The 22,795-nt window shown below is 34.5% G+C and overlaps 1 protein-coding gene across 9 annotated transcripts in view; it reads left to right on the top strand.

Moving 5' to 3' along the window:
• The window catches only part of LOC128226664 (transient receptor potential cation channel subfamily M member 2-like), an 81,610-nt gene that overhangs the window by 7,493 nt on the left and 51,322 nt on the right, over nucleotides 1–22,795 (top strand). For 3 of the 9 annotated variants that reach the window (XM_052936636.1, XM_052936644.1, XM_052936640.1), the window contains exon 2: nucleotides 19,767–19,873. In XM_052936636.1, the coding sequence (XP_052792596.1) occupies nucleotides 19,856–19,873 (18 nt within the window). In that variant the 5' untranslated portion in view covers nucleotides 19,767–19,855. Of the gene's footprint in view, nucleotides 1–1,232; nucleotides 1,438–1,607; nucleotides 1,672–2,988; nucleotides 3,045–6,299; nucleotides 6,361–6,426; nucleotides 6,446–16,996; nucleotides 17,016–19,766; nucleotides 19,874–22,795 lie in introns of those variants that run through there. The other 6 variants (XM_052936637.1, XM_052936638.1, XM_052936642.1 and 3 more) reach the window with 6 other exon arrangements.

The following is a 22,795-nucleotide window of genomic DNA, read 5'->3' as shown; positions in this document are numbered from 1 at the left end:
AAGTGTCCCTTACTGAAGTCAGGAGTCCCTTCGAAAACTTTTATATATGCCTGTTTTATAAAGAATTTCACATGACTTATGGTGACTTTTTCATTTCTTGATATATTTCAATAAAATTTGAAATATATACCCTTCATGAGGCACTTTCTAAAATGTATACAAAAAAATAATAATTACTTTTTAATAAAACTGAGTTAAGAGTGGATTTCACTTCTCGAAAACTGGATTTCACCTCGATTTCCGATCTATTTTCGAAAAATTGCCCTAACTTCTTCATTTTTTGACCAATTTCAATAAAATTTGAAATATAAACCCTTTATGAGGCACTTTCTAATAAATATACAAAAACAGAAAATTATTTATTAAAATTAATGATTTATGAGTGGATTTCATTTCTCGAAAACTGGATTTCACCTCGATTTCCGATCTATTTTCGAAAAATTGCTCTAACTTCTTAATTTTTTGATATATTTCAATAAAATTTGAAATATAAACCCTTTATGAGGCACTTTCTAATAAATATACAAAAACAGAAAATCATTTATTAAAATTAATGAGTTATGAGTGGATTTCACTTCTCGAAAGCTGGATTTCACCTCGATTTCCGATCTATTTTCGAAAAATTGCTCTAACTTCTTCATTTTTTGATATATTTCAATAAAATTTGAAATATAAACCCTTTATGAGGCACTTTCTAATAAATATACAAAAACAGAAAATTATTTATTAAAATTAATGAGTTATGAGTTGATTTCACTTCTCGAAAACTGGATTTCTCCTCGATTTCCGATCTATTTTCGAAAAATTGCCCTAACTTCTTCATTTTTTGACCAATTTCAATAAATTTTGAAATATAAACCCTTTATGAGGCACTTTTTAATAAATATACAAAAACAGAAAATTATTTATTAAAATTAATGAGTTATGAGTGGATTTCACTTATCGGAATCTGGATTTCACCTCGATATCCGATCTATTTTTGGAAAAAAATGAAAAATTGCTCTTACTTCTTTATTTTTTTACCAATTTCAATAAAATTTGAAATATAAACCCTTCATGAGGCACTTTCTAATATGTTTAGAAAATAAATAAATTATTAATTAAAATAACTGAGTTCTGAGTGGATTTCACGTTTTGAGTGGATTTCACGTGAAATCCACTGGATCCTGTATCACCCCGCACCCAGTCAATTGTAGTAATCTCCCCTTATGAAAGTCATGAATATTAATTTTTCACGGAAGGCGACCCAATACTGGTACCGGTTTTATACACCCTTAAAAACACATATATCAACATTTGCGGAGAACCATGTGGCTATTTATAGTTAATTAGATGATGAAATATTCTGGAAACCAGTCAGAGTTCACTGAAAACGTGGTTTTTCTAAAAGAAAAACGAAAGTGAAAATTTGATTAAACGTTTTTTTCATGTTTTCAGGCAAGTACAAAGGTTTATTTGGTTTGTTTTTAAGCATGGGATGAATCTCTCATAGTTTTTTTTATCACTTTTGATACGAAAACAACTGGACTATGAACTTTCTTCGACCATTTATAGACTTCGCCAAAATGTAAACAAAAATCCAAAATGGCTGCCACAAAGTGAAACTACAGTTTTCACTTAGTCAGATGCTTGATGATTAATGTATGAAACAGTTGCTGACAGCTTCAAACTGCAAGTACACCCTGTGTAAATAGGTGTTAATGTTCAGAATGAATACATTTTATGTCTATTCTTTAAATAATTTTAAAATAAACAATGTTTTTTCACAAAGTTTGTGTTTGTCCCCAGTTTCATACCGTTTCCTTCTCAAATATGTTTACAGTATGTAATAAAGGAAGTGTTTATATAAAATAAAGCCCCCAAAAAGGCCAGATTTAGGTTACATCAGTAGTTTTCTAACTGAAACGTTGTTTTTGTGTAATTAAAAGAAAAGATAAGATAAATTTTATTCCAATCATGGGTCATGTTATTTGAAATATAAATCACAGATTACATAATGTAGAAAATAAATTGATACAGTAAAGCAACACATTTAGTGAATGCAAATAAGGCTTCATTTTGATTTTTTTTAAACACAAAAAACGTAAGCTTATTTGGAAAATTAATAAGCATGTTTCCCATTTCCTTTTTATGCCTTAAAGTAATGTAAATGTACTATATAAATCCAGAGTTGATGTTTATATGTGATTATAACTTACAAATGGGAATCATGTTTATAATCAACCACAAGTTAGTATTTATCAAACATTTAACATGAGACAACACCAAAAAGAAGGAATTCACTCATAAATTGACAATCATTATTATATATATTATAATATTAATATAATAATTGGTTTGATCAATATACCATTATTAAATAGCTGTGTAATAAATAAAAAACTGTAATTGCAATTAATGTACAACTCGTTTCAGTTTGTAACGAAACTGTTTTTTTATTTTAGTTTGTTTATTTGCTGTGTTTTATTCAGTTTATATGTTTGCATGTAGTAAAAAAGCCTTTGGGACAGTTCTACATGCCTTACAATGAAAATAAAAACTTGGGTCAGGATTTCGTGACTTTTCAGTTAGTGCATTTTAATGATGGTGAAGGGTGGGTGCATACAAATTGCTATATCTTCACTTTGAAATGAGGTATTAGAATAATTCTTGCATTTTTATTCTCACAAAATATGTATATTCACAGAAATGTAAGGTTTTTGCATGTCTAATTATTTAAAAAAAGTCATGTTGCAATGCTACTGTTAAGTACTTTAAAAGTTTATATACAAAGTTCATTGTTCGCATGTTTTGGCCATCTCATCATTAATTTTACATGCTTGAGAGGTTTGCAATCTAGTGTATGTATATCTGTTTTATCCAAACTAAAGAGTTAATTATAAATGAATTAAATGCAGATTAATCGTCTACAGAAAATTGAAACAGGAAGTTGACTGACAAAACCAACGGTGTGCACTTTATTACCCTCTGACTTAAATAGTCCGCAAACAAAATACTTTTTTTTCGACTTCATTAATTTCTGCTTGACTTTACATGTATTTCAGGTAAGTTATTTTCTTCAAAAAAGTTATGGTGTGTTCTAGAGTCCCTTTTGGTGTCCTCGGGATCCCAGGACATTGTTAGTGTCTCAGACTGTTTAAACTTTATGTTTAGGAAACTTAGTATGCCACTGTTTTATTAACGCATTAAGCATATAGGAAGGAAATAAATTTGGTTTATAAATACATGAATTAACCTACCTTTAAATTTATTTTGAAAAGTATTTTTATTTCCTATTGTAAAAACTTACAAACATATTGATTTATTTTGAATGATACGATATTCTTCAAAAAAATCTTTACAATAAAGGTACTTAAGATATCTAACTGATACCATAAATGTATTTATAGAGTGTCATTTTGGTCAAGGTCCCAGTGACCTTGAGGGGTAAAAACAGTTTCTAATAATAACTAAAAAAACACTTGCTCCCAGGACCAGTTGGTCATTACTAGTAGATGACCCATATTGATTTTGGGATCAGTAGGTTAGAGGTCAAGATCGCGGTGACCTTGAGGTTAAAAACATTGAATAACTAAAGAATGCTTGCACCTAGGAGCTTCATACTTTGGATGCCAGTTGGTCATGACTTGTTGATGACACCTATTAACTTGATACTTGGTATGTTATTTACTAAGGTGAAATAACAGTTCCTGCTTAATAACTAAAGAATGCTTAAGCCCAGGAACTTCATATTTGGTTTGCTAGTTGTTCTTGATAAGTAGATGACCCCTGTTGACTTTGAGGTAAAGTTCACAGTGATGTTCAGGTGAAAAACAATTTGTTGGTCACCAGTCTGTAAGTCCCACTTACTTCTTTCCGCTAGACAACTAAATAACACTTGGACCCAGGAACCTGCTACTTGGACCCAGAAACCTGCCACTTGGACCCAGGAACTTGCTACTTGGACCCAGGAACTTCATACTTCGTAGGCAGGATGGTCATGACCAGTAGATGACCCCTCTATACAAGTGCTTTTTCCAAAAAGCATTCTCTAGTTTAGTTGTTGGAAGTTATGGCGGATGGCAACAATTAACTGGTAAGCCCTGCCTTATCTAGAAACTGATTGATCAGCTGGTAATCTATGGATTGGTTTGAAATGTTTAGTTGGTTAGGCCTAAAACAGTAAAACTACGGTCGTTTGAATAGGGGGTCGTTCGAGAAACGGCGGTCCCTCGAGGTCAAAGCTTAGTCCCTAACATTTCCTTCTATTTTCGTATAAAATATACTGACACTACATCGAAACCTAAATAAGTCGAGGAGTAGAGCACCATAACCTGTCCCTAATACACAAATTATGCACAAAACGTTATGACTCCCTCGAGGCCATTATTTCACACATTTTTCCTGAAGGCGTGTTCCAAAATAAACAAACAATTGCTTGGTGTTAAACTTTTCGCATGTTGTAAAAATGAAAGTTGAAAGGAAATTTGATAAGGTAGGGAAAACCGTGTATCAGTGTTTATGCATGACCACTTTAAGGAGACAAGGGCATTTCAGAAGATAATTGTTCAAAATCAAATACAAGAAGTCAATTGTGTGAAATGTTAATGAGTTATAAAGGTGAGGGATACCTACGGCTCCTGTTCCGACATCGAAGACGATAACTAAGAAAACAAAGTCTCCACTACTGACAGCCAACGAAGCCATGGATGCTCTTGAGATTGTTATAAGGTTCTTCGAATTCACCGCCGTTGCTAACCGTGATCTCCAGATGCTTGGTACGCTGTCAAGCCATATTATGATTCAACAGTTTTGCGAGACAGACGAGATGCGCCAATTATCAATCCTTGATTTTGCGAAAATTAAATCTAAATAATGCCATTATATGCACTGTCATAGTGCAATGTTGCTTGTTTAGATAATGTGCATTTTGTAAAAATAAACTTTAATATTTATTCATTTATTGGTTTTTAGCTCCACTGGCCGAAGGCCATGGAGCTTATGTCGTCACAGATTGTCCGGCGTGCGTGCGTGAGTGCGTGCGTGCGTGCGTGCGTGCGTGCGTAAACTTTAAACGACATCTCCTCTGAAACTGATAAGCGGATTTTGACAAAACTTCACAGGAATGTTCCTTTGGTGGTCCTTTACCAAAATTGCTCAAATGGTTCCGGTCTATTGCACAATATGGCCGCCAGAGCTAAAAATAGCAAAATCTTTAAACGACATCTCCTCTGAAACGGTTCGGCAGATTTTGATGAAACTTGACAGTAATGTTCCTTGGGTGGTCCTTTATTAAAATTGCTCAAATGGTTCTGGTCCATTGCACAATATGGCCGCCACAGCTAAAAATAGCAAAATCTTTAAACGACATCTCCTCTGAAACGGATAGGCAGATTTTGATGAAACTTGACAGAATTGTTCCTTGGGTGGTCCTTAACCAAAATTGCTCAAATGGTTCCGGTCCGCTGCACAACATGGCTGCCAGGGCAAAAAAATAGAAAAACCTTTAAAGAACATCTTCTCAGAAACCGATGATCAGATTTTGATGAAACTTAACAGAAATGTTCCTTGGATGGTCCTTTATCGAATTTGCTTCAATGGTTTCGGTCCACTGCACAAGATGGCCCCCAGAGGTAAAAATAGAAAAACCTTTAAACGACTTCTCCTCAGAAACCGATGATCGTATTGCAATGAAACTTGATAGAAATGTTACTTGGGTAGTCCTTAACCAAAATAGCCCAAACAGTTCTGGTCTGCTGCACAACATGGGCACCAGAGCTAAGAATAGAAAAAAACGTTAAACTACATCTTCTCAGAAACCGATTATCAGATTTTGATGAAACTTTACATAAATGTTCATCGGGATGCCCTTTAACCAAAATTGCCCAAATGGTTCCAGTCCACTGCACACCATGGCTGCCAGAGCTAAAAAATAAAAAACTTTATACGACTTGTCGTCGAAACCGATGACCTTTTTTCGATAAAACTTGACAGAAATGTTTGTTTGGTGCTCCTTTACTCAAATTGCCCAAATCATTTCGGTCCACTGCACAACATTGCAGCCAGAGCTATTAAAGTAAAAAAATTTTTTAAATAACTTCTCCTCAAAAATTGATGATTGTATTTCTATGAAACTTGACGAAAATGTTCGTTAGGTGGTCTTTGCTTGAACCTTTTGGCCAGTGGAGCACAGGCACTGATGTGCCTATTGTTCTTTTACATTTTGACATTTAGTATATGACAGCCTTTGAACATAAGAGCAATTTCCACAACCCAATACATAATCGGTGTTGAAGTAAACATTTGGTTTTATAACAGACTGGGATTGTGAAAATTGGGTCGTTCGAAACATCAGTATCCTCAAGCGATCGCAGTTTTAATGTAGGTTGTTTTCCTGAAAAGACCAGAAAAAAATCAGTCAACTGTGAATACACGAATAATCACAAGAGAAAGCTTGAAAAAGATGGTACATGTATTTCGTTTTTGGAAATATATTTTTCAGTGAAGAAAAGGTTCAAGGCTTAGATGTAAGATCAGGACATTTAAGTTTTATTGCCTGTGCATGACTACTAATGAACTTATTATCTGGTGACTCAGATCACTTACAAGTATGTAATTACCATAATTTATCAATGAACCTTGGTAAGATCATCTTAAAACATATTTTTGGTTTAGGCTGGTTTCAGCTTGTTTACATGTATTTCATCGTTGGTTGATGATGTAATTGCGTTGTTGTAAGTGTTGCTTAACTTAGTGCCAAAAAATGAGCGAAAATAAAAGAAAATAAGGTATAGAAAATAGTTAGTTTTTGGATCCTGTTCAAACATTAATGTTTCCATGAATGCAATTACGGTAGCATTCCATAGAAACTGTTGCATTAACTAAAGTACACAATCTTTTAGTCAGCTGGACTTTTGCTGACTGGTTGTCATTCATCATAATCATCTAGAAAAAAACCTCTCCAGAATATAATATAAACCAAGCCATTATGGAAATGAACTATTAAGAGTCTGGGGAATTAAACTAAGCTAGGTGTGAGAGATGTGATAACTTCATGTACATTAAGGTTTAATTAGCTTTGAAATTTGGTTTCTACCTGTATCTGGAAGTATGCTATTTCACCATTAGGATTCAATTTTTTTCTAATTTGTTCTTGGAATCAGGGTACACTATCACACAACTTGTATATAGTACATTGTACAAATAGCAATGATCTACCCACAGAGAATCACAAATAGCGATGATCTACCCACAGAGAATCAAGAATAAAAACAAATCAAAGTGCTGAAAGCACTGATGGACTAGGGCTTCATTTAGGGGAATGTTGATAACCATGTTCTAAGCATTAAACAAATCGGCTCACATCACAAGGGGTCACTGTTTAATGGGCTAGCTTAAACTTTAGACTAAAACTGCTTGCAAGCTGCAAAGGAAATTTTAAAAGTGTGGGTAGAGGGAGGGGGGGGGGGGGGCTAAAGTGTTTAATCAGTTCTTTTGAAAATCTCAATGTCGTTAAATCATACCTAAACAAATTAATTTACGTGGTTGGTGTATGTTAACCAAAGTACACATACTTCTTTAATTTGATTAAATCATTTTATATCAAAAGTCTGTTATTTGCAGTTTCAGAGAAGATTTTCAATGATGTAATTATATCCTATATAGAAAACCTGTCACCTCTTTCAGGGGAGCTTTAAACCACAGGGCCATACTTTGGATACTATTTGTAAAAGACATCAATAAATGCAACAGTTGGCCATTCTTGTATTGTCCTTTGTCTCTGTCCTGATGGCTCCATATCTCAATAGTTGCAAATGGTTGTAGGTTCATGATTCTCCTGGTTGGTCATACAGAAAGATGTTGAATGTAGAATCAATAAGCTTTCATTTCAGGCACTCCGAATTGAATAGAACTGTACCATTTGGAGTGCCTAGAATGTGTAGGGTTCCTAGGCAACATGTATCAGGTGTTGCAGTACATTTACTTTACTACAAATACTTTTACCTGTCCTTGTAAATCTAAAAAGCTTTCATTTCGCAAAAGTAGTTCATATATTAAACTATAATAAGGTTGCTAAATCAGAGTTTGAATAATTCTGATATCTAGATGTGCCTTTAATTGCAGCAATTTAATGTCCAACTCATGATGTCAATTGAGCTGGTTAAGCAATACTGCATTTCCTTGGTGTGGGGATTGCTTTATTAACTTGAATAAACAAACAGTTCTTGCGTTGGAAAGTACAATGTATTAACAAATTGTTACATGCAATTTTCTTGACCTGACTCCATCCAAGCCTTAAATCTAAGATCAACATGTACTTGGGGTTATGTGTTTTATCAATGAGAACTATAATTTATGTTCAATTTAGTGCCACTTATGATATATCATTCCACATACAAAACCCCTAGAATTTTCTTTAAAACAACTAGCATTAATATCCTATGTTATGATAAAACCATTGCCAAGTTGATAATTTGAAAACACTAGAAATTTTATTTGGTAAGGGTTTGACATAGTCTTTCTAGACAGCTGGACTTGTTTTGCAGTTACTTTGAAAATCTTCAAAAGCTAAACTGATCAAGACTGGAGCAAAGAACTCACAATACCAAAAGGGATTTTAAAGACTTAAGAGATCATTCTCATATCACCTATACCATTAGTTTTTATCTACAAACTTAAGTCAACATAAAAATGTTTTACATTAATATTGCAATGAATAAAACATATTGCAATAACATAGCAATCAAGTATCACGGATCACTATAAGCCTAAACATGAGATTTCAACATTTTCCAGATAAACAATAAATAATTTTACTTAATAATTTTCTCGATACTTACACAAGCTGGAAAATGGTATCTTTTTGAATACTTCACATATTTCATGGCTTTCATCATTCAAACTAACATTTCGCTTGTTATTTCAATATTCAATGATTTTGTAAACATTCATAAATGATGGTTAAAATTAAGATTCATACTAATTTGATCAGGGTCTTCTCAATGTCGCTTTGATGATACAAATGGGCGAAGTCTGGGAATTTTAGGCGACCACTTCGCCCAAGTCGCCACCTCGCGAGAGCCCTGAATTATGCCTACCAAAAACACCTGACTGACCAATTAGAATCAAATTTCGGCAGGGCTTATTGGTGGTTCAGTGAAATCAACCATGACCTCCCACAATCTGCACTGATAAACAGTAGTAAATGCATTGTTTCCATTGTTCTTATTTTCATAAAGTTTGAAAACAACTGCAGTGAATAAAATTTATTCCTTATCACTGAGAAAAAGTTTAGAATGAACGAAGCCGACGGTAACATTTAGTGGGATATCAAATCCTACAAATGTATTCATCTTTTTATGTAACCGTATTTAGTATAAATGTTTAAGCTTTGAAGGTCTAAAAAGTTTCAATTTTTGTATATTTTGTGCTTCATTTAATTTCATTCTTTGAAAGTTGTTTTTCTTAGTGTTCAATCCCAAGCATACTTGTTCACATTTAAGTGCAAGACAAGTCTCTAAATTATGATCTGAATAAATTTTTATATTAATGTTATGTCACATAAAAGATAAACAATGTATTGTGCTTTTTAAAAATGGCAGTTTTTCATCTGTTTAAAATTATTTCAAATGCTGTGCATTGAAATTTGATTATGAGTTAAAACTATGACAGGAATAATTCAAGGGAATGTTTTTTTGTGATTTCTAGCATTAAAATTGTCTGAATCGCATGAAAATTTATAAATTACGTAAGGTACCGGGTATTCTCAAATTGGTCACACTTTTTGAACGTTGTACTGTCTTCTTTTTGTTTGTCTCAAATTTAATACAGCATTGGCTTCACTTGTTGTTTATTAAAGGGACTGTACACCAGATTGGCACCAAAAAAGTTTTTTTTTCTTTAACGAATCTAAGGACAATTTTTTAATAAATTGTTTTACTCTTTGATATCGTTATTGTAAATAAAATACCAAAATGTAAAAAAATTGCAGTGCAGTGTCGAATCCACTATGCTATTCAGACTTACTCTTACTGGGTGGAATTTCCAGATATATACCTAACTCGCTTAAATCACGTAATAACATCAACGGCAGATTACACATAAGGAATGAATTATACTCGGTAGACATACAATGTACCTAGTAATCTTTTTTTAATGGAAAAACACGAAATAGCTGCTATGAATAAATCATTTGTAAACTATGTGCATCATCAGTTAGTAAGTTTCAATGCATTAATTGTACACATCGATACCAAGTTAATGTCAGGTTTCTATAAAAAAGAAAGTTTTTTTCTTTTTCATTATTAACTGAGTACAGCCCATTTAAAATGTACCTTATAATGTCTGTGACTTATAAAATATTTAATAGTAATGGTCTGCAACCAAGATTTGTTTGAATTATCAAGGTTTCAAACTGCATTCTGTATGCGATTGGAAAGCTAATCTTGAAAGCTCCCTTAGTATAATTTTTAAAAAATAACATAGACCCTGCAAGGTACGGGATGATTCATAAAGATTTGCACAGTTATTTATGTATAATTGCATTTATTGATACAGGTTACCTTTTTCAAATCTATGATTTAGATTGCAAAGTATAACTTATATAAATAAATATATATTCTTAACTTCTAATAAGTAATTAGTTAATTTGTCAACTGCGCACCAAAACACTGTATCTGAATGTATACGCAAGCTTATGCATCCGTCAGTTGTAACCATGCACCCCCCCCCCCCGGTCCAGGGAATAGCAGGGACTTTTACTTTCGGTCCAGCCAACCCAAGCTAAAATGCCCGCCCTGCAGGGATGATCTGATGGCAAAGTTCCCACCAAATCCCCCCCAGCACCCAAGGGACATTAGGTTAAGCCACATCCGCACTGTATTTTCCACGAAGACCCGGTACTGCGGGGCCACCTGAAAGGTAAAAACACGGCCCATTTCCCCGGTAAACCCACGGATGTGGGGGCCCTGGTTACAATTGACTGGTGCATACTGATCCATAGTAATCCAATCTCATGCCAAGATTTCTGGTCTGACATCGCCAGGTAAGTTATTCTTAAGCATAAAAAAAGCCTGGACAGCATTTGAGAAAGGCTGTTGTGAGGTTAAATCTTCATTACTTCACTATGCCACAACATTGGGTGATTACTGATTTTCATTCTTGGCTAGGAAACAAAAAGTGAGATCAAAGCGTCTTCAGAAAAAGAACTTCATGATGCACCAATCAAATGTAACCCCCCCCCCCCCCCCCCCAGGTCTGGGGAATACTTTGGTTTTCAGTCCACCAATCCCCTATAAAATCCCTGCCCTACCCTGCGGGAACGAACTGGTGGTAAAATCCCTGCCAAATAACCTCGCAACCCAAGGTTCTTAGGTAAGGGTAATTCCCCGCTATATTTTGCGGGAAGATACAACCACCGCAATCATCAGGCACTGCGAGGACACCTGAAAGGTGAAAACACTGCCCCTTTCCCTAGTTTACCCCGAGGGGGTGGTAACAATTGACTGGTGCATAATAAGATTAGAAATCAAAAGTGAGCAGGCAAATGGCGATGGTTTATCACACAATGCCATTGAACAAAATGTACTTACACTGAGAATGGCTCCAAGACTTTTCTATGCACATAGGTAAACACTCATCATATTCATAAGCCAGATGCTGTGCACATATTAATACATTTGGCTTCATTTAGAATGAAACTTCATAAATAAGTATGCGCATATTTGATATTTATCTATCTCCATTTTGCAAAATTGAAATCACATGATTTTATCAAACGAACTTGTATTGCTTGAAATTCTACGTGTCAAATTAAACATGCTATCCACGGTAAGATGACAATAAATCCGTTTGATGGTGGTAATCATTCAATGGCGACTTTATTGATAAATTTCTTCAATATAACACGTATAAAATTCACACCATCAGCATCCGGAAGTAGTGATAACGTGTACATGTGTGAATCATTCGGCCGCTCTGATCAGAGTGAATGAGTCAATACAGTAGACTGGTATCCGAATTTACTTTTCCTAAAAAACACAAATTATAACGTTATACAGGTACGCAGCATATGGTTTTTATTTTACATTAATAGTATTTAAACAATCAATACCAAAAATCATGCTGTATTTAAAAAAGTGCTGAGTGCCATGCAATGATTAGTTAAAAAATAAACTTTGTATTTAAAAAGAAAATGTCACGGAAACATGCAAATTATGTCGAAAAAAAGAACAGCCCTGTTAATAAATTAATACCAACATTCTATACAAAAGATAACAAAACAAACAAACAAATATCCTGGTTGTTTACTACTTAGACCGCACGCTTGATTCGGTTTACGTACCCACAAGACATTTCGAATGCGCGACGGGCACCGTGGTTAGCTGATACTGGTCTCTATTCGGATAAAAGAGAAAGCGGCTACCAGTCTATCAATAAAGAGCTTTGAACGGAAAATGTCGATGCGTACTTTTCCAATATGTTCATATTCTTATTGCATTTAATCTGACCGTATGCAAGAACATTCATGTAGTTAACCCGATTAACTCACTCGCTACGTACCCATTTCCTGTGCTTCATTAAAAGAACATACAATTAGCTTGTCTTGTTAGGAGAACTATTTTTATTGGATGTCTTCATTGTAATCAGTTCTGGTACTACTTTGATTATTCAAATTCGCTAACGGCAATCCAATCAAAATACAGCGTATGAATACATTACGTCAGTGAACCCCCAGATGCGGCTTGAAAATGCAGACATTGCGGTTACGGCTATGAACTAGGCCACAAGTGCCCTAGTCCAAAAATGCTTTCGGCAAGGCAGCAACATTATAGACATTGGGAAATATGCTGCACTGTAAGCTAGCTTACTGTTGTATAGGATTTGGTTGATTTGAGTCATCCATTTCAAACGGCTTATGCAACACACCCTAGTGTGCATTTTCAGCGACTTTTATCTTTATTTTTTTACGAAAAAGGGTTGAGGTACCTTTATTTGTCATAGTGTTAGATGTTGGCCTTGTTAGAAGGAGTAAAGGAAATTTGACCTTGCTGTGTATAATAAATTGCTATTGTTATATTTCAAGAACTGTTAAAAGTGACACTCTTATTCAAATTCAATACATAAACATGTTTGACAAACATAAATTTTGAGTGATAAATCTTTAACTACTTACTAAATAATGCATTTATGGAAAATATTAATTACTGATAACAAGATTGCAACATTATTTTAATAGCTGAAAGCCAAAAAATATTAAATGATTGGTGAATGCTTAAATGATTGGTGAATGCTAAAAGATTTACTGTGATCTACTATCATCTTAGAAGGTAGAAATACCATGTTTTCTGCACATTTCTTTCAAATTAAACTCAGAATCCTTCATAAGAACCATTGTTTTCGACCTTAATTCATCCTTTTGTGGTATATGGCACCGCGCACCCCAGTTAAGTCGTGCAGCGTCGGGAACGGGCCAGTATATACACTCCGGGATAGTAAGGGTTGGTCACCGAGCCCGAGCCACACTGTCTAAGGGGCACATGCAGTTGGCCATTAATTTGGGGAATTAGCTGGCACAACTGCGAGTTACCGTTTAAGTTCAGATCGCGTTTAATGGTTCACTTTGATTAACAACTCGAGTCCAATTAAGATGTTTAAAAGTTGGTTCTTTATTAATTCCACATTTAAGTTGAATAGTTAACTAAGATAAATCCAAAGACTTATTTAACAAGAAACATTCAATAGTCCATGTGATATATTAAGTTATGAAAGTAAGTGAATTAATTATATAGTCACAAAAAAAGTAGTTCAAAGATATTTCCTTAGTAAAAGAAGAAGTACAAAGATCCTAGTCTATATGTATCTCTAATGTATATATTTTCTCTTCTTTTTTTCCTAAATGAAAAAATGTACATAGTTACTTATATACTAACTTAAAGAGTAGAAGTTACCAATCAGAATGAAGTGATAAAAAGATAATGATCGAAGATTTTAGAAAGTGTCACTCAAAAATAATTATTGTCAAAAATAAAATTTACAATTAGATTAAGTCTGAGATAATTGAGAAGTGTCAAAGTCTCAAAGAGTAAGGTTTATGATTATGATCTGAGATAATTAACTGATAATAATTAAGAAGAGGAAGCAGTAAAATCTTATCAGAAATGTCAAAACACTCAATTGCAATTAGAATGACTGACAAAAGTCTCTTTAGGAAATTATGAAAGTAAATATCATAGAAAAATAAGATGTAACCAAAAAAAAGAACAATAAATTTTCTAACAGAATTTGAAAGAGAAAGTCACACGGTGACATATATCTAAACAATTGTATTAATTGTAGCAAATCTTATTTGGGAGTAATAGTGCATCTTTAATGATATCTACATGTACATGAAACTTTGTGATTATTACAATGTTCACAGGCAATGAAAGAAATTTGATATCATGAAGGACATAACCTTGATATATAAAAATGAAGTCACCTTGATATCATAAATGACGTCACTTCGATATCATTAATGACATCACCTTGATATAATAAATTATGTCAACTTGATATCATAAATGACGTCACCTTAATATCATAAATGACGTCACTTTGATGTCATACTTGACGTCACCTTGATATCATAAATGATTTCACCTTTATATCATAAATGATGTCATCTTTATATCATAAATGATGTCACCTTGATATCATAAATGATGTTACTTTGAAATGATGTTACTTAGATGTCATTTATAACATCACTTCAATATCATTAATGATGTCACCTTGATATCATAAATGATGTCACCTTGATATCATAAATGATGTCACCTTGATATCATAAATGATGTCACCTTCATATAATGTCACCTTGATATCATAAATGATGTCACTTTGATGTCGTAAATGATTTCACCTTGATATGACATCACCTTGATATCAGAAATGATGTCACTTTGATGTCATAAATGATGACATATCATAAATGACATCACTTCAATATCATTAATGACGCCACCTTGATATCATAAATGATGTCACCTTGATATCATAAATGATGTCACCTTGATATAATAGATGATGTCACTTTGATGTCATAAATGATACCACCTTGATATCATAAATGATGTCACCATGATATTATAAATGATGTCACCTTGATATCATAAATGATGTCACCTTGATATCATAAATGATGTCACCATGATATTATAAATGATGTCACCTTGATATCATAAACGACGTCACCATGATAGCATAAATGATGTCACCATGATATTATAAATGATGTCACCTTGATATCATAAACGACGTCACCATGATAGCATAAATGATGTCACCATGATATTATAAATGATGTCACCTTGATATCATAAACGACGTCACCATGATATTATAAATGATGTCACCTTGATATCATAAACGATGTCACCATGATAGCATAAACGACGTCACCATGATAGCATAAACGACGTCACCATGATAGCATAAACGACGTCACCATGATAGCATAAACGACGTCACCATGATAGCATAAATGACGTCACCATGATATTATAAATGATGTCACCTTGATATCATAAACGACGTCACCATGATATTATAAATGATGTCACCTTGATATCATAAACGACATCACCATGATAGCATAAACGACGTCACCATGATAGCATAAACGACGTCACCATGATATTATAAATGATGTCACCTTGATATCATAAACGACGTCACCATGATATTATCAATGATGTCACCTTGATATCATAAACGACGTCACCATGATATTATAAATGATGTCACCTTGATATCATAAACGACGTCACCATGATAGCAAAAATGATGTCACCTTAATATCATAAATGATGTCACCATGATATTATAAATGATGTCACCTTGATATCATAAACGACGTCACCATGATAGCATAAATGATGTCAACTTGATGTCATAAACGAAATCACCATGATAGCATAAATGATGTCACCTTCATTTCATAAACGACGTCACCATGATAGCATAAATGATGTCAACTTGATGTCATAAACAAAATCACCATGATAGCATAAATGATGTCACCTTCATTTCATAAATGATGTCACCTTGATATGATGTCACCTTGATATCATTAATGAAGACAACATCATATTATTAAGTCATTAATATATTTTACATATAACTAGTGTAATCATTCTTGTGAAATAAATTGTTGCATTGAAAATGTGCGTCCTAATATAGCAACACTTTATATTTTTAGTGCAATTAGTATGAAAATATAAATAGAATATCACATTCATGATCTTTTGAGACTTGTTTGTATCAGTTTCAGAAAACTTGTTTAATGAATTCCATATTGAATGACTCCTCATGTAATATCTCATATACGAAACAAGGTCTGTCACTCTGACTAAAATAATTGTTCAGTATAATTACCCAGGGGCACTGGATTTTGCTTGCATTGTGCTTTTGTTTCATGACCAATATTTGTTGTATAGCATCTACTATACAACAGTCTAAATGAATATAAAGTATGAACAAGATAACATTATTATAAACATTTAGGATAAAGGCATTACAAGTATGGTACAGAATTAATCAGAATGGTGTAGCTGTGTCTCTCAGTTATTATAATTAAAGACTGAATTCTAACACTACTACCTGGCATCATCCCCGCTATTTAAAATACACTATTTGAGCAAGCACGGAAATGTGCTAATTTCAACCACTGGTCTCTTGCTTACCATTTGTTTCTTATGATAACTTTTAATTTGGGGCAAACTGACTTTTTTATTTTCAGAACAGACCATTAACAGTGGTCATTTCAAGCATATAGGTTTTTCATTTTATCAATCATGGCACCTTGCTCAGTAAATTATCATGCTGTTTGTCCCCCCGGTCCTGGTTATGTATTGATTGAGGTTCATTCTGTGCATTTGTGCGTTATGAAGAAGATAGGGTTCTGAAGAAAATAGGCTTCAGACTGCGGAGACTGTGTTTTATTTGGATATAATCATTTGTGAAGTGATTATTTTTGACTTATTCTTTTTTACAAGGTACATGTATACGATATGATGTTACTATAGATAAGAGCAACTTTGTTGATATGATTTATATTTAATCAACATACAATCATGAATATGATCACTATGAACTATGTAATTGTAATTTGTTTATTACTTGAAAAAATATACTGGTAAGCGATATTTTGAGCCTTTTTTTGACTGGGTTTGCTGTAACTAAGCCATTAATTAGGATCTAAATTCTCATATTTTTTTAATCTGTACACAAATCTTGTTTTTTTTGTTTTTAATTTTGATCATTTAATTCAAATTAGTTAAACATAATAGTGCTTTTGAATTTATTTATTTTTTTGCATCAACCAACATTTTGCTCAATTATGATTTTCATTTTGAACTTAGAATGTCACTTTAAGCTTGATCAAAGGAAAAAAGTAAACACAGTCATACGTAAAGATAAAACTTGACATCATTGTTTACTACAATATTGCTCTCCAATTGGATTAGCCGGACTTCATTTAACCAATGATAAACAATGTTATAAATATAAGCTATTCTTTTATACAAAACCTTTGTTGTCGATGACATTTCTTCAAAAACAAATACTCAATTTCAGAAGATACTGCCAATATTTGATCACATTGATTAATTATTGAAAATGTAAATAAGTAAAGATCATATTTTTCTTGCGTTATGCTGTATAAACGCAGTAAGGCAAGTCAGCAAATAACTAAGAAGTGGAAGTGTGTATCATGCAATTTGCTGGCATGTGCTACTGTGTTCATACAGCATATAAAACGCAAGAAAAAGTGTGATCAATCCTTAAAATATGTCAGTTTATCAATAACAGCGTGTGTATACCATGTGATAAATTGCATCATAAATGCTACTTCGGAAGGCAATATTTTCCCTCGAATGAAGACTTTAAACAAAGATAACTTTCCTATTTCTTCGACATTTTAAAGGAAACATAGCGCAGTCTACGCCGCCTGAAAGAGCCTGGCCTTTGGTCTTTTACCAGAGTTTGATTGAGAGTGTAGTTTCTTGAAACAATACGACAAACCTTTTCACACTACGGCCGACTGATGGAGCACTGTCAAAACCTTGTTTTGGAAACAGGTTTGTCAAGGTGTTTGATGAAACTACTCACCTTATAAATTCCAGTAATAAACAAAGGCGTGGCTCTTTAAGCGGCTTAGACTGCCCTTTCTTTCATTCAAAATGGTGTTGTAAAAGACAAGTTATCTTTGATTTAAGTCTTCATTTTAAGCAAAATATTGCCTATATGACGTACTTTATCACATGTTATAAACACACTGCAGTGACCGTGGAAAAGTTTGCAAATGTGCATATGAAGGCCCATAATTCTGGCTTAAATATGTAGTAATGGTATGCCCCTTTGTCGACATCTTCTTTGACTGCTCCAAGTATGTAATTTTGTCACCAGTTGATGCAATTTAACAAGTTTGATTTTCGAAAAAAATAAATTATTATTACTATTAAAGTGCATCATAAAACTACAAGAAAATACACACATGACAAAATACATTTGTTTGTAATTCTGTGTTTCCTTGTGCTGACATCATGTCATTACTAGAATCATAGTGTAAAAATCATTGTGTGATGTTAAAATGAGGTCATCAAACAAAATAATGTATTATAAAAATGCATATGTTTTTTTTATTATGCCCCCCTTCGAAGAAGAGGGGTATATTGCTTTGCACATGTCGGTTGGTCGGTAGGTCGGTAGGTCGGTAGGTCATTTGGTCCGTCAGTAGACCAAAGCTTATCCGAGTGATAACTCAACAATTCCTGGATTTATGGTTATCAAACTTGCCATGAAGGTTGGGTCAAAGGTCAAGGTCACAGTGACCTTTAATGATAAAAGAATTTTAAAGCTTGTCCGAGTGATAACTCAACAATGTCTAGACCTAAGGTCATCAAACTTGATATGGAAGTTGGGCCTGACCAGTAGATGACCCCTATTGATTTTAGGGCTCATCGGGTCAAAGGACAAGGTCACAGTGACCTTTAAAATGATAAAAGAATTATAAAGCTTGTCCGAGTGATAACTCAACAATGTCTAGACCCATGGCCTTCAAACATGACTTGGAAGTTTGGCCTGACCAGTAGATGACCCCTATTGATTTTAGGGGTCAAAGGTTAAGGTCACAGTGACCAGTCACCTTGAAAGCAAACTCGACCATTCCTGGACCAATGGTCATCAAACTTGAATGAAGGTTGGGCCTGACCAGTAGATGACCCCTATTGACTTTGGGGACATTGGGCCAAAAGTCAAGGTCACATAACCTTCAACGCAAAAAAAGTTAACAAATCTTCTCCCAGTGATATCTCAACAATGCCTGAACCTATGATCATCAAACTTGACATGGAAGTTGGGCCTGACCAGTAGATGACCCTAATTGATTTAAGGAGTCATCGGGTCAAAGGTCAAGGTCACAGTGACCTTGAATGCTAAAATTTGTTGGAGTGATAACTCTAAAATGTCTGCACCCATGGCCCTCAAACTTGACTTGTGGTTGCGTCTGACCTGTAGATGACCCCTTATGATTTTATGGGTCATTGGGTCAAAGGTCAAGGTCACAGTGACTTGAACGAAAAAAGCTTTTCTGTGTGATAACTTGACAATGCCTGCACCCATGGCCCTCAAACTTGACATTTAGGTTTTTACTCAGCCAATACCCTGTGAAATGCAGTACCTATAACCCTACATTATTGTATTACTCCTGATTGTGGTTTTAAATATTTATGTTTTTCTGCTTCTAGACCGTTCCTGCATGGATGTAACAGAAAAGACAGAGGATCTGATCAGTTGTGATCCAACATTCATTTCCTGACAGTCTCATTGAGTCACTATGGCTGAGGAAAGAAAGGTAATGTATTAGTGTCCATACAGGCATAATTATGAAGTTTTACTTATATTTTTCAAGGAGTAATGTTTCAATTCTTACAAACTGCAAAATGTATGGATTTTTATGTACATGTTAAAAAACAATGGTAAAAATATTTGATCTTGCCTATCTGTTTACTGAACAATTTTGAAAACTTCTTGTATGATTTGCCTCATGGATGGCTAATATAAACAAACATAGCTGTATTATCTGTCATGTGCGAAATTTGTCCTGTTTGGATGGTTTAATCAATGGTTGTAAGGAAATTGTACATTATCATTCAAGATAGACAATTTCTTGAGAGAGTTGATTGGAGGTACCAGGTTATTGGACAAATATCTGTGACAAGAGCCTCTTGTGTTTCACTATTTTCAAATAGTTTTGGACATTGATTGGGCTAAAAAAAATACCTTCGTTTAGTGCAACCTGACCCTACCTAGCAAAACCCTTTGACTCTACCCTAGATAAAATGAATTCTGATTTTCCCATTTTTAGTTATTTTTTTACCGTAAAATACATTTGTGTTGATTATTCTTAAAAACATGAAGTATTAATTATTTTATATATTTCAAAAAGTCTAGATAACCATTCAAGTCTATGCCATTATAGAGATCACCAAATAATATTTTGTATAGTTATTATGTCTCCCCCTCTCTGGGGGAGACATATTGTTTTTGCCCTGTCCGTCAGTCCGGTAGTCCGTCAGTCCGTCCGTCCGTACGTCACACTTCGTTTCCGATCGATAACTGGAAAACCGCATGACCTAGGATCACCAAACTTGGTAGGGAGGTTGGTCGTGAGGTGTAGAGGATCCCTATTGTTTTTGGGGTCACTAGGTCAAAGGTCAAGGTCGCGGCGACCCCCAATATAAAAAACATTTCTGCTCAAAATCTTGAGAACGGTTTGACCTAGGTTCACCAAACTTGGTAGGGAGGTTGGTCATGAGGTGTAGAAGATCCCTATTGTTTTTGGGGTCACTAGGTCAAAGGTCAAGGTCGCGGCGACCCCCAATGTAAAAAACATTTCCGCTCAATATCTTGAGAATGGTTTGACCTAGGTTCACCAAACTTGGTAGGGAGGTTGATCATGAGGTTTAGAAAACTCCTATATTTTGGGGGGTCACAAGGTCAAAGGTCAACGTCGCTGTGACCTCTAATGTAAAAAAATATTTCTGTGCAATATCAGGAGAATGCTTTGATCTAGGTTCACCAAACTTTGAAGTGAGGTTGGTCATGCCCCAATTGTTTTGGGGGTAACAAGGTCAATAGTCAAGGTCGTGGTGACCTTCCATGTAAAAATCATTTGCGTGTAATATCTTTATGTCTCCCCCATTCATGGGGAGACATATTGTTTTTGCCCTGTCCGTCAGTCAGTCCATCAGTCTGTCAGTCAGTCAGTCAGTACGTCACACTTCGTTTCCGCCCAATAACTATAGAACTCTTAGACCCAGGAACTTCATACTTGGTATGCTAGTTGGTCATGACTAGTAGATGACCCCTATTGAATTTGGGGTCACTAGGTCAAAGATCAGGGTCAACGTGACCTTGAGGTGAAGAAACGGTTTCCACTCAATAACTAAAGATCCTTTGGGTCCAGGAACTTCATACTTGGTATGCTAGTTGTTCATGACTATTAGATGACTCCTATTGATTTTGAGATCAAAAGGTCAAAGGTCAAGGTTACCTTCAGGTAAAAAATGTTATGTTGGCAGTGACCTTAAGCTTAAAAATGGTTTCTGCTCAATAACTAAAGAAAGCTTGTACCCAGGAACTTCATAGTTGTTCATGACTAGTAGATGACTCCTATTGATTTTGAGATCAGTAGGTCAATGGTCAAGGTCACCGTGACCTTGAGGTGAAGAAACTGTTTCCGCTCAATAACTAGAGAACGCTTGCAACCAGGAATTTCATACTTGGTATGCTAGTTGGTCATGACTAGAAGATGACCCATATTGATTTTGAGATCACTAGGTCAAAGGTCAGGGTCAACGTGACCTTGAGGTGAAGAAACGGTTTCCACTCAATAACTAAAGATCCTTTGGGTCCAGGAACTTCATACTTGGTATGCTAGTTGTTCATGACTATTAGATGACTCCTATTGATTTTCAGATCAAAAGGTCAAAGGTCAAGGTTACCTTCAGGTAAAAAATGATACGTTGGCGGTGACCTTAAGCTTAAAAATGGTTTCTGCTCAATAACTTAAGAACGCTTGTACCCAGGAACTTCATTCTTGGTACGCTAGTCGGTCATGACTAGTAGATGACCCCTATTGATTTTGAGATCAGTAGGTCAAAGGTCAAGGTTGCCATGACCTTGAGTTGAAGAAATGGTTACCGCTCAGTAACTAAAGAACACTTGCACCCAAGAACTTAATACTTGGTATGCAAGTTGGTTATGTAGATGATCCCTATTGATGTTGTGATCAGTAGGTAAAAGGTCATGGTCACGATGACTGTGAGCTGAAAAATGGTTTCCGATCAATAATTGAATAACGCTTGCGCCCAGGAACTTCATACAATGCAAACTTCGTTTACATTTTCCATGATTAATCAACAACACTTTCTTCTCTTCACTATTTAATATAATCGAATAAACCAAACTTCACTGTTGGTTTGTCTCCAGTCCAAAGTTACAAATTTCATGTTCATCATTTATTTTTTCTCAGCTTCGACCACACAATAGGGGAGACAAGCGCTTTTTCAAAAAAGCAATCTCTAGTTTTTTGTTAATTTTGATGACATGGATGACATGGATGTTGCTGTATAAATCATGGTTATATAATAAGTAACATTTTCACATTTTTCTTTTGTTATTGTTCATCCCTTTAAACAGGCTAATCAGAGCTAAGTATTTCTTTCACTCAATACCACATATTTAAGAAATATTACACATCACTGAGGGTCAT

This window comes from Mya arenaria, chromosome 3 (genome assembly GCF_026914265.1).
Source record: "Mya arenaria isolate MELC-2E11 chromosome 3, ASM2691426v1".
Classification (NCBI taxonomy): domain Eukaryota; kingdom Metazoa; phylum Mollusca; class Bivalvia; order Myida; family Myidae; genus Mya; species Mya arenaria.
This window is presented reverse-complemented; position numbering and strand designations above follow the sequence as displayed.